Source organism: Chanos chanos, chromosome 8 (assembly GCF_902362185.1).
Source record: "Chanos chanos chromosome 8, fChaCha1.1, whole genome shotgun sequence".
Taxonomy (NCBI): Eukaryota; Metazoa; Chordata; class Actinopteri; order Gonorynchiformes; family Chanidae; genus Chanos; species Chanos chanos.
The window spans coordinates 37916593-37929912 of record NC_044502.1 but is presented as its reverse complement, the minus strand read 5'-3'; the positions used below and the strand labels follow the sequence as shown (position 1 = coordinate 37929912).

Here is a 13320-nt window from a genome sequence, read left to right as displayed (position 1 = left end):
CTTTTTAAGTGCATAATACCCTCCATTGTTGAATTTTGAATGTCCCAAAGCAGTAGAATACTGTGACAGCTGCCAAAATGCCTTTGGAGGCTCTGTGGTTCCTCAGCTGTTTCCAAAGTGACAGTTGACTCTGTGTATAGGCTATTTGACTGGCAAATGGGCTGATACATTGGATGTCCTTGGGGGAGGACATGTGTAGATGTAGGAGAGGGCTGTTCAATGGAGGGCATTGAACATACCATTTTGGAGCAGCATGTGGGGCCATATGTCTTTGTAGGGACTACAAGGCCCTTACTGAGGTTCCAGGGCCCTTTTTATTGAAAAATTATGGAGTAGTCCAATATTAGCACCCCTACACACAGAGCTTACATGGAAGTTCCCCTTTGCAGGGATTGCTGGGAAGAAGAAGTGCTATACGAGATAGGGAATTTGGAGAGGGTGGTTGCAGGCAGAAGAGGTAAGAGGACCAAATATGCTCCATTGCCAGGTCTACCAATGGATGGATAGGGATGTTGACATGTTTAAAGGCTCCTATCCATGCTCATTACTGAGTTTTGTTGGTGTTATGTTGTATTTATGAAAGCTTTAAACTAGGGAGGGTGAGGACATTATGCTATGCCTTGCCAGGAAACATGGAGAGACTGCTAGGGGGAGCCATAGCTAGAAAGGAGAAGGAGTCTTAGGGCTGTTAACTGGTTGAGAGGGGATGTGGACCCTTGAAAGTACTTACATTGTTAGAAAATGTCAGGAAGAAGACGTTTTGTAGATTTAAACTTTGATTAGGAAGCTTTGTAGCTCCTCTTTCTTGGTCTCATGGCTGCTTTCCAAGGGAAGTGTTCAAACTCTCTGTACACTGTAAAAGAAAGACAGGAAACTGACAAGTGACAGCACTGAATGAAAGAGAGGCATTCAAATGAGTTATGTGAATGCAAATGATTCTCTTAAATACGTTTTTTCTTTTTTCCTTTTGAGACTATATGGAAATTTTGATCAGATTTGCTCTCTTGTGTGAAAAGATAGAGAGCTTGCAAGATGGCCGCTCCTCATTAAAGCTAGTACTGTTAGCAAATGCTTACTTCCTGACTCTGCGTAGGCTACTGTTTTGTTTACACCCTTGGTCTAGCAAGTAGTTTCTGTTCTATTGTGTATAGGTAAAATAGTGTTTAATCTATTTATATATTTTTTTTTATTTAACTGATTCTTGTTAATATAGTATGGAAGATGCAAGAGGTTGGCCTAAACTAACAGTTTTAAGATTTGTAGAGCCTGTACCCACGAGGCTCTGCTGCAGTTAAGATCAGTTACAACAGTTGAACAGACGTTAGGCTTTCTTTAGAGTCAGTTAGACAGACTTATTTACATCAGGTTTGAATTGGTCAAAAAGGGTATTTATTCATGGGTTGTGAACATGCTTTGGAATTACAAAATTGCACTGTGCTAAAGATAATCATAGAAATGGCCTGAAAAACTAGACTTAATAAGAATGATCGATTCTGAATATTAACCAGTTGAGATGAGTGAGACAACAGGCTGTGAAGTAGAAAGGGTTAATGTTACAATGAACTCTAAGCAATAAGACTTAAGAACTGATGTATTGTACTGCAATGCTGATTGTCTATCTTTATGAAGGGTACTTAATATCTAAAAACATTTTATATAATACATTATGTTTTGGAGGTTCCGTGTGATTTGTTAACCCCTTCAGTGCCTGATGTTAATGAGAGGAATAAAGTGACTGCTTCAGCAAATCAGCTCTAGATTTTGAAAGAATGAGTAAAACAGAAGAAAATAGATAGAAAAATATTCCACAGCAAGCCAATATGACACTATAATGTCATTATAAATGCACAAATTAATCCTAGTTGAATGAAATGAATTCACATATTGGATAAATAAAATGATTTGGAATGGACAAAGTTGCGGGGTTTTCAGTAAAGGGTTAAAAAGAGTACATCATTACAAATATTGTGAGCAAGGCCTGAAGTATTGCTTCATAATACCCATATTAATTAATTTTGATATTTTGTTTTCAGAAATTTGTTAAAAACCTTTTTTTCAGTCATACATGCCAAATCCTAATAATAAACAACATTATATTAGAGCAGAAATAACATCAACACAGGCTATTTAAAACTCTCTGGGATGTAAAGGGTTAAATTAGCAATGAGCATCTGTCTGACCCTGACAGTCACTTAAAATCTCAGCCTTCCACATCCGATTGAGAAATTCAGGCTACAAATAAAAAAAGTGATAATCAGTGCCCCCTCTGGTTGGTTCAGGAACAAGGTTCAGCACCTTTTCATGGTTAAACTGGCTTATGGAGCTGTCCCTCTTATTACACAGGCATAGGCAAACTAAAGTGGCATTGCCTTCTAGCCTCAGTGGAGATAACCAAGTGCTTGAGGTCTGATGCTGTTGTTGTGGTTACAAACATGCCAGAACCGCTTTTGCGTGTGTGGGTTAGTATAACTCCAAACCACTTCATGTTCTCACACTCGGTTGTGACAATCAGTGTTATCTCTTTTTGACTCTTGTGTTGGTATATAGTCTTGCACTGCCTGTGGGATGTGTCTGTCAGTGCAGCTTTGAGACCTTAGACATATAACATGACCTTCATGATCAGGTTTCCCTTGAACGTATAAGATGGCTTTACCATCTTTTTCAAATCCTCAAATTACAGTGTGTTAATAATGTAGCATAATGTATAATAGTGCTCCTCCTGTAGAATTAGAGTTTGTGACATTACACTTTTTTCACTTAGTGCTAATTCTACTTGTACTTAAATCAAAACTCTTGTTTATTAAAAATATATGGTGGTTTGCTGCTTGGCTGTATGTTTATGGTCGCCTCTGTCTCTTGATATTCCTGTAGGCTAATCAACAAGGAATCTCCTGCACTTAAGAGCCTAGACCAAGCTTCCTGCCTCCGTAACTCAAGGCGACCACAACGTAAGATCTCAAATTTCCTCTTGTATAGAATTAAAAAAAAGAACAAAATTGGGTCATGTCTTTATCATGACTCTCAATCAATACAGATTGAAATTTTAACATAGTGAATATTTAAAACATGTAATGCTATCATTACAATACTAAATTCTAAAGTTCACATGGATCTCCTCCAGCCCAGACACACAGAGACGTTCACACATACACACAGCCGTTGTCAAGCAGCTAAAAAAAAAAAAAAGAACAGTTGCATGACAGCTGTTCATCTGTTAACATATCCCTAGTGGAAATTCCAGTTGAAAATCCCAGTAAAAATCCCGTAGAAAACCATTTAAAAACCAGTAGCAATTTTAACTGGTTTCTATTGGTTTTTATAGGGAAACTGAAACACATTCAACTGGTTTCATAACTGGTTTCTACTGGAATGCCCAGTAGAAAAACCAATACAAATTTCTACTGGAATGTATTGGTCTGGTTTCAGTTGAAAAACAGCTGATAGAAACTGCTGGTCTCAGATGGTCTGTACTGGTTGAACTGGTCTCAAATGGTCTGTATCGGTTGGACTGGTCTCAGATGGTCTGTATTGGTTGAACTGGTCTCAAACGGTCTGTATTGGTTTTAGCTGGAGACAACTGGGTTATTGAGTTCACGTGAACTCACGTGGTGTGTGAAATGTTACAGCTGGTATTTAAATGGATTAAACTAATTTCAATTGGTGGAACCTGGAATTATATTGAATACATCACTGCATGTAATATATGTTTTAACAGTTTGTTTTAACAGTTTACTTCCACCACCTCCACACAGGCCCAGAACACACACACCTTTGTATACTGCAATCTATATATACACGTTATCACCTGTCTTCAACTATAGTTATAACTATCAATATAACTCAACTAACATACAAGCCCACGAAGTGAGTACTTGTTTTTGTCATATGTAAAAGCTAAAGTAAGTTAAGTAAGATATGTTAAACACTTAATGCAATGAGTAGCTTACCAGTAGCAAAACCTGGCCTTGGTAATATGCTCTGTCGTCCAAACACCCAGTACTTGGTAGTTTTGTCGAAATCGAAATTTTTTATACGAGAAATGGGAACAACAGCCCAATAATTATCTAAGTACCTTACCAGAGCAAACTTTTTTTTTACTGTGAATTTAGGCTAACCGTAGGCTGTAACTGTAAAGCTGCGTTTAACCCATGCGAAATTTGCGGGTTTTGATTGCTTGCCTTCGTGCGATGTTATAGCAAGGATTTTTGAATTCACCAATCAGATTACTCAAGAAGGGCTATGAGCCACGCCCCCTTCCCAGGCATCTCTTCAGTCAAGACAGAGGACAAGCTGATCGTGTAATCAAAATGCTTGCTCTGATGTAATATAATTTCAGTAAGTAGTGATCATGTCCAAATAAACAGTGTGTGCACTTCTTTGGTCAGTTTATAGCTGGCAAAATATAATTAATAAAAATTGACCAGTAGGAAGGCAGAAAACTTTCTTTAAGCAACACACAACTTTAAAAAATTGTGTTTTTAAATTGAATATGAATTCATGTTCAATTTAAAAACACTTATTTTTAAAAGAAACACTAACGGTTAAAACGTTTTACAAATGACTTGACATTTTCAAAAAAACAATGTATTCTCTTTAGGCACTTTGTACGTTGTTAACTGATGAATCAAACAATTCATTTCATTATATTTCATTATTTTTGAGTGCATTCTCAATGTACAGCACTTTTTCACCAATAGCAGGTATTGGGTTTGTTAGAGCAGTTGAGACCAATTGTTTCCATTTGAAATGAATAGCATACAACATCAGTTACATCCTATTGGTTTTGACTGGGTGGAACTGGTGAAGCAGCCACTGCCCATGGCTCTGTTGGTCTAAATGGGTTTTAAATGGTTTCAACTGGTATTCTTAACTGGGCAAACCATTAGAATCTGAAAACCCAGTTGTAACCAATACATTGGAACCAGTACAGACCATTTGAGACCAGTTCATCCCAATATACTAGCTACTGGATTTTCAACTGGAATTTCCACTAGGGATGTCTTAAAACAACACTCATTTTGTCATAACTGTTCTTGGCAGAACTGTTCTTTGTTCTCTAGTCTTGGTGCAATTGCTCTCTTTATTTCCAACAGCAGTCAGGAATCTTGATTTTTTTTTTTTTTTTCCCAGCTTGATCAGGAATTTTAGAAAATCAAGAATTTCTAGTCAGACACAAATGTCACGCACATTCTTATTGTTGTGAAAATTAAGACAGTCTAGAATTTCAAGTCTGTCTTTTCTCTACTTGAAGAACTTGAAGTTCTTGGTGTGGACATTTAGTTTAACTCGGTTTCTGGTGAACAGCAGCCATTTTCTGCACAGCAATCTGGGTGTGTATCAAGTAGTGGACTGCGGAACAGCAGCATTACTGTAACAGTCTAACCCAATCAGCATTGTTCTTGTATGAGTCACGCCCACGCCCTACCCTTATATAGCGTAGAGGCTGGGTCTGCCTCACAGGCTGAAGAGTGAAACGGTGACTGCTTGTACAAAACAGCAGCACCATTAGGACGTGAACAGCTGCAGACTTAAAACAGGTAAGATATCGAATTTAGCTCTGCTTGTTTCATTCTGTTTTGATCCGAGGTCTTATGACAAAACTATTTACCATGAATCTAGCCGATTAGCCTACTTTTGACAGCTTGTTTTGTTCCAGTCTCCTTTAAGCTAATCATGTTAGCATGAAAAATCGGCTACACTTCCTTTTGGCTTTAGCTCTTAACAAAATGAGAGAAGCCAGTAGCATAAGACTCGTCATTATTAATGTTGAACGAAAACATGTTTTAAGCATTCTAACTGCAATAGCACCTCTTTTATGATTTTTTTTCCTTATGTTTGAAATGTGCAGTACATTCGGGATGTCAGAAGTATGAATGCCCCGAATCCTTAAAACACTGTAATCCATCTGTCACATAATATTTGTAGAGTAACAGTAACAGCCCTCTGGTTGTGTGAAACTTGCATGAAAACTGATCTGTTCTCACAGCTACTGTAACAGGATCATCTCTGTGTTAATGAAATTAAGAGTCCTTTTCTATGTTGTGGACTTGACATTTGATAAACAAAAGCTCTTCCCTGGTCTGTCAAATATATTTAAAATAAATGTTTGGAAATAGGTTGGATTTTATGACTGTAAAGCCTTTTGTAAACTTTTTTGTGTCCTTTTACGAACTCTCTATGCTCCAAAAGTTTCAGAACTGGACAGCAACCTACTAGCAAGGAATGCTGAACTATGCTGCTTAAGGCAAATGTTGAACAGGTCTTTCTATGCTCGATATATATCTGCCAGAAATATGCAACAGCAAACAGGGATGTACTTAACGGATCCAAATCAAAAGCTAAATCAGTCATAGTCTGTAATGAGGGACTGCTTGTCACTCATGAAATATGCATTACTTAAATGCCTCTAACCTTTTTTTTTATGTCAGCATACCAGGCAAAGGAGCTTCACAAACAAATTTGTGGCTGTGATTACACCATTAATCTCATTTCCTCCTTTTTCACTTCTCAGGGTCTCGGGGATCAAGAGAAACACAAAACTGTAAGTTAGGAACCATCAGCATTCATGGCGGACAAAGAACAAATCAAAATGACTTTGGCTAAGTTTCTGGGCTGCGTGGAGAAAGTCTCCTCCTTCGCCTCCTCGATAGACCCTCTCTTCGGCATCGTCACGTCCGTGGTGGGAGTGGTGCGGAAAGGCCTGGTTGAAGAAGAAGAGAGCGAAGTGGATAAGGAGTTTAAACAGGTCCACGAAAAGCTGGAGGGCATCTCGGAGAAGAACAAGCAGACATTACGACAGATCCGCATCGACGAGATCAACGAGACCTTTGGGAAATACGAGGAGTACATCAAGCACCAGTACGGAGCCTTCACCAACATGGTGGAAAGGGCCAGGATAGACCCTCAGAACGCAAGGCGGTACATGGACGATTTTGAGAAGATATATGAGAAAGACAAAAGCGACATGAGCTTGGACGTGTACTATCGTGGCGTGATGGGGACAGGTGCTGTGTTTGGGAGGCCTTTGCTTAAAGTTTACCTGGATCATTGTAATAAAAACAGAAGGGTAATGGAAGCCAGGTGCTCCCACCTGGCCCACCTTTTCCACATCGGGCTGATGGCGCTGATGGCCTACACTGCTGTAACTGAAGATGACCAAGATGAAGTCAGGGAAAAGTGGGCCCAGAGAGTAGCTGAAGTTCAAGCCAAAATGCAGGAGGTCCTTGACCAGTGTGATGAGAAGTGATGAAGGAACATTGCTCTTGATGGTGGTCTTGCGAAAATAGGAAAACACTCTCTTTTACGTCAGCCTATTGGAATCTGCTATGGAAGCCTAAGCGTTCAGCTTAAGTGTCAGGGAATTTCTTTCCTTTGCCCTTAAGATAATCATGCTTGTACTATTTCATTTTTCTGAACACTCTCGCGATGTATAATGTATCTCGACCTATGTTTTCTGTTTCTGTCACATGCTGTTACTGGTCCTCATAGAGGGACTTTTATTCACAAATTATATTCATTATATTATGAATGTGTTATTATGAACATTCCCTGCCTGTGCATTTGTAATGTATGTTTTGTATAGTATGTTTGACGGTTGCTGTGAAATGATATATTTTGCCTTCTCTGACTACTTTTAATTACATGTTGCACATGAATAAAATGCTCCATATCCAATCAAATTATGTTTTTTTGTTTGTTTGTTTGTTTGTTTGTTTATTTACTTACTGTTTTTAATCATGACCTCAGACATTTGTTCTGCTGTATGAGTGTATCCTTCATTAGCATTCATCAGCCCCAGGCTTAAAAGTCTATTTAGAGCTCTGGAAGAGAAACTAATTACTCTGTATCTGCATTCAGCATCAGTTAGGCATTCTCTGCTCTGATATGATGGTGCACATGCATGACATTATCTTCCTTTTTTCTGTCTAAAAGCCAAATGGAAGCTTGCTGGGTAATGTTTATATCATGATCATCAGGAGAATTGAACCAGTGCTCTGTTAACTGGTTTACAGTGTGATATTACAGTGTAATGTGGAATGCTTGGCTGTCAAGTTCACCTGTCTTCTCCTTCTGTCTATTATAAAAACAGTTAAGAGTGGATCGGTTAATAACTTGCCACTTACTGTACTAATCAGTTAATTAGTTTCATTGCATAGTGTGAAGCATTGTTCTTTAATACCAGCAGATATGCTACAGTACATTGAGGCATGAACATTTAATGTTTAAAGGACAAATGGAAGATTATTGTATTCATTATGTTTCAGTTACGTCATTTTCCTCTCCACCTTAAATTCAAATGTCTATAGAGCAGGCAAACCTGACTGCCACTACTCTGATTTGTTTAAAACAAGAAAAAAAACTAGCCTCTGTACAGAAAGGATATTTCTAATTCATCAGGTGACCACAGTCTGTAACCAATTTGCAAAAGTTATAATTAAGAATTTTTTCAAGGGCCAGGTGACTAAGAGTAATTTTAAACTGAAGTCAATTGTTTGTCTTCGTGGTATTTACAATAGTGATAATGATGCTTTGGTGTTTGTGATGTCAGCTTTAATTTAAATGAGTCTCTCTGTTTTCCCATTTCAGGCTATTGTCAGTTTTAAAGGGGTCTCTGTCTGGTTGCCATGGCTGATATGGAGATCTTGGAGGACCGTGACAAGGTGAAGAAAGGTCTGATAAAGGTTATGCAGTGCGTGGCCACTATCTCTTCGGCGGCTGCCGTGGTGAACCCAATTTTCGGTGTTGCTGGTTCTCTGATCCGTGTTGTGCTACACCACGTGGACGATGAAGAAATCCAGACTCTCAAACGTGAGTTCGGTAGTGTCAATCGGTCACTCAATGAAATCTCCCAGCAGAACCACAACGCTCTGATGCAGATTAAGAAAGAGACGGTGGATGGCCAGTACTGCAAGGTGGAGGAGAACATTCGCCATCAGTTCCGTAAGTTCATGGAGATTGTGGAGGCGCGACCGGAGCAACAGCAACGCAAGAAAGATGATTTTGAGGAGAACTACTCCAATGACCTGGGAGACCAGAACCTACATACCCTGTACGACGGTGTGATGGGCAAGCCCAAGCTTTTCAGTAAACCGATCCTGGAAGTGTACCTGAAGCACTCCAACGGCGACAGACGCGTCATGGAAAACCTGTGCACGCGCCTCACCTACCTTTTCTGTATCGGCCTGATCGCCCTCATGGGATACGCTGCGGTCATCGGGGATGATGAAGAGTCTCTGCATGAGGAGTGGGCAGAGAGGATGGTGAACGTGCAGGAGAAAATGCAGGAGGTCCTGAGGAGGTGCAAGTGATTCTCTTTCTCCCGCATGCAGAAGACCTCTTTCCACATTCCCCACAAGTCTCAACCCTCACTTTATCCTCTCTTTATAATCCTTCCCCCTCATTGGTCTTTCATGCTGTATCCCAGGGCATCCTCAAGCCACTACAAATCTCATCTAACTTTCTCCCTTCCCTGGCTTCTTCGTTATGGTTTAATGGATTGTTCTGCAAATTTAAACATTTTATGAGAATGACAAGTGCTGTACAGTGCTCACACTACGTTGCTATATTATATGAAAGTTCATTGAGAACACTAGAAAGACCAAGTAGGATGCATTGAGGAATTTGATTTACTCTGACCCGTTATTTGCAGTTAACACTCAATGAACAGCCCACACCTAAGCCATACAAATTCACTTGACTCCATTTTACATGACAGCCTCATACAAATCTAATGGAATAATGGCAGAATAGCTGTGCAGTAGCTAGGAAAGTATTCTGTCATAGCATGTGCATCTAATCAGCCTGTATAACTACCAGAAAATGACATGTACATTGTGATTATGCACCAAAGAAGGAGTGTAACAGATGAAGTGGTAGATTTGATTATATAACGACAACATGCTGGTATTGTGGCCTTGCTAAATGATATATATATATATATTATCTCTTACGATACGATTGATAGTAATGCTCTTGTCATATTTACAGGACAGTTTATCCAAAATTACAACAAAGAGACTTCAAATCTAAACAACGACTTAGCAAAAAGTTTCCACAAATTCCTTGGGCTAATTAGTACTACCCTAGCATTGAGGTGGTCAGTTATTTCAGTTGGATAAAACTGACATTTGTATAGTCAATAAATAACCTCTTAACCGTTATGAAGCACTACTGACATTCTGCAGTTGTTACTGAATTTTTTTTCTCAGAAGCCCCACTTTTAAAGTGACCCTGAAGATACTGACATGATCACACAGACTAACACTACTGCCGTGAATGGATAGCACGTCCCTAAACTGACACGACAATACTTTTTACATTCTTTTTTTTTTTTTCCTTGAAAATCACTACACTAGACGGCTCTGTCTCACTAAACGTCTTGTAATGACTGGCAGAGACAAATCGTGGGAAACACTCAATTCAAACTAATATCAGTTTAAAGAGGAACAATATGGATTGTGTCATACAAACAATATTTTAAGGTTTTGAGCTTTCACCAGATGAATGTGAAATGTGCCGTTGTCTTATGAGATTTGCGATGATGACAAAGATCAACATATTCTTTATTCTAATCTGACAAATTAGTCAACATATGTCTAGCTCAAATGTGTCTTTTGATCCAGGAGGGTGACAGTGCTGGACGAAGCAAGTTAATATACAGGATGTATTTTGATAATGTCAGTTTTTCTGCTGTTCTTTTCCTGTTTTTGTATATGTGTCTGAAGCAGCTAACATGTGACCTCCATTTGGCTATTTTACACGTGGGTTTTTTTTTTTGTTTGTTGTTGTATTATTATTATTTTATCTTAGCTGTTCTGTTCTTGTAATTGGTAATCTCTAATGAGCTCATAATTGGTGATGACAAATATGAATTTGATTGTTAAGATATATCTCAACATTTTCAATATATTTATATTATTTTCTGTATTGACCATCTCTGAGGGCTATTTGGTATCTCTTATTAATACTACAATCTCCAAAAGGCACCTCTGGTGCCTCTATGGTTTCTTCCCACTATATCGTTAACATTCTAATGATCATGACTTCTGAGACATGAGGCTCCATGGTTCATTCTTTTCTCTGTCTGTGCATGATTAGATTGATATCGATGCCATCTTTGTATTCACTAAGTGCTTGCCATGCAGCTGTATAACGTATACTGTATAATCCATTTAAAGCAACAAAGCCTGTATAATCCAACAGAATTACACTAACTGGATGTCAATTGTTACAAACCACTGCAGTGTATAAACTTAGTATCTGTGATAATGCACTTTGAAACGATATATTTGCAGAGTGGCTTTCCTGAAATATATGTTTTGGAAATCGTTTGTTTCTATGTTTATTGTTGCCTAATTTACTATGCAGAAACACCAATAAAGGTCCATGAAGATACTATAGTGGGTTTTTTTTTTAATTACTTCTGAAGAAACATGCCACTGACTAAAATTGTGGTTATAAGTTTACATACATGGTATTTGTGCTTTAAAACGACCATTTTTTCCATCGTATATCATATAACATTATTATGTTATTATATTATATTGCATTCAATTGCAGGCAGATGGATACATTTAGGATGCAGTCCTCCATAGCTATGACATTCATCACTCTGCACATGAAGTTTCAATGCACACAGTCCTTAAATCCATAAACGTCTGTTCCCTCCTTGTTCAATCTACACTTCATATTCACAGCAGACAAAAAAGAGAGGAAAAAACAATGAAGATGAGCATCACATTACCTCTGTGTAATGGGTGTCTCTGCAGTTAGTCTCACACTGCTATTCTCTGCTGTTGACGCTAGGTGTCAGACAAACCCCTCTGCAAAGCTCTGCCAAACACTAAAAAATCCATACAAGATACGTTAATAATAACATTCCATTCCAAAACTGCAAGTTAAGAAAACCAGTGCCAAGTGTTCACTGCCATTTAACCAATCACAGACTTTAGACTGTGAACTAAACAGTTTGCTATCCTTTTCTGGATATCACCTACAAATTTATATGGACTGGAGAGATATAGAGATAAACTATGTTGGTCCCTTGTTGTCCCCACTGTGCGGATTCTCCCCACAGCAGTCTGATTGTTTGAAAGAAATGTTTCCAGCATAGACTATAGTTAGACTGAGAATAATACTAAGGCACACTCTCTCTGTTTCTTCACAAAAAAAGATGTCAGAATTACTAGACATGTCTCAGAGAGCACAATCAAATTTTCAAACAAATATTTCTTATTCTAATCACCATACCACACTATTCGCGCTTTTATTTCTCTTTAAATGTAATGCCTAATATATCTCATTATACAGAGGGAAAATATAAGATCATCGCAAATTAAATCATAGCTTTCTGAGTAACAGTAGTTCTATTATATTCTACAGGCTCCATGGCCTACAATGAGATTCATAATAAACTAAAGAGGACGGGACAGTCCTCCACAGGAAGAACGAAGAGAGGGAGCTGGCGAATCGAGAAGTGCAGTACTCTCATAAATCCACAAGAGGGAGCATTGTCTCACAGTGAAAAAGCCACGATGTTAAAAATAAAAGTGATTTTTCACTTCCCTCACACTGACCACTGGGTTTTCAAGTGGCTTAAATGTTGTTCCATTATACCATGCTGTCTGTTTCTTTGGCTCTCGGTGTGTAATGTCAGAAATGGATAACTCATGAATTTGACCCATTTTAATTCCTGGTCCTGTCTTGAAATTTTAAATTGCCCCCTTCCCTTGATTCCTCACCTGACAAAAGATCTGAATATACTGCATGATTTCTTCATTCTTTAAGAAACAGGAAGACTGAATCAGATCACTGAAAAGTTTACCTTAAAAATAAATCAAAGATAGGTGTGCCAGTTGGACAAGCTCAGTTGGAATCAGTGACTATCGGTGTGATGCAGTATTTAGTATTCAGCATTACAGAGATTACTCTGTTGCTTTCTGACAGTGTTTCACGAGCTCCAAAATCAGAAATGAAAAGACTTATTAAGTAGCCTTGCTTTCACTGGAGCGGGCCATAAGACTGTTATGTTTTAGAAAATAAATGAGTGAATGAATTAATGAATGAATGACTCCGGAAATTGTACTCCTCTTGTACTGAGGTTGGATTGAATGTAAACATGTTTATAAATAAAGGCTGCAGATTGAGGTATGATGCCATATCAGCCTCATCCTCATATTTCAATCCTCCGAGATTATAATGTTTTTGTAAGCACTAGACAATCCAGTGAAGAAAGACTGAGCTTCTGTCCTGATGATCTGCGAGGAAACTTAAACCAACGGAATATGTCCAAGTTATCCAGAAAAACAGGTTTCTGGACCG

The 13320-nt window shown here is 38.4% G+C and overlaps 1 protein-coding gene across 3 annotated transcripts; it reads left to right on the top strand.

Annotated features, from left to right (window-relative positions):
• The first annotated feature begins 420 nt into the window (after window positions 1–420).
• On the top strand, window positions 421–9898 carry rpz (rapunzel). 3 transcript variants are annotated; one of them, XM_030782363.1, is made up of 3 exons: window positions 421–457; window positions 2872–2948; window positions 8587–9898. In XM_030782363.1, the coding sequence occupies exon 3, from the start codon at window positions 8625–8627 to the stop codon at window positions 9306–9308; it is 684 nt and encodes a 227-aa protein (XP_030638223.1). In that variant the 5' UTR covers window positions 421–457; window positions 2872–2948; window positions 8587–8624; the 3' UTR covers window positions 9309–9898. The 3 variants fall into 3 exon arrangements, with proteins under 3 accessions (XP_030638223.1, XP_030638224.1, XP_030638225.1); XM_030782364.1 differs by lacking the exon at window positions 8587–9898 and adding an exon at window positions 6512–7612; XM_030782365.1 differs by lacking the exons at window positions 421–457; window positions 2872–2948; window positions 8587–9898 and adding exons at window positions 5493–5537; window positions 6512–7612.
• The last annotated feature ends 3422 nt before the right edge of the window (window positions 9899–13320 follow it).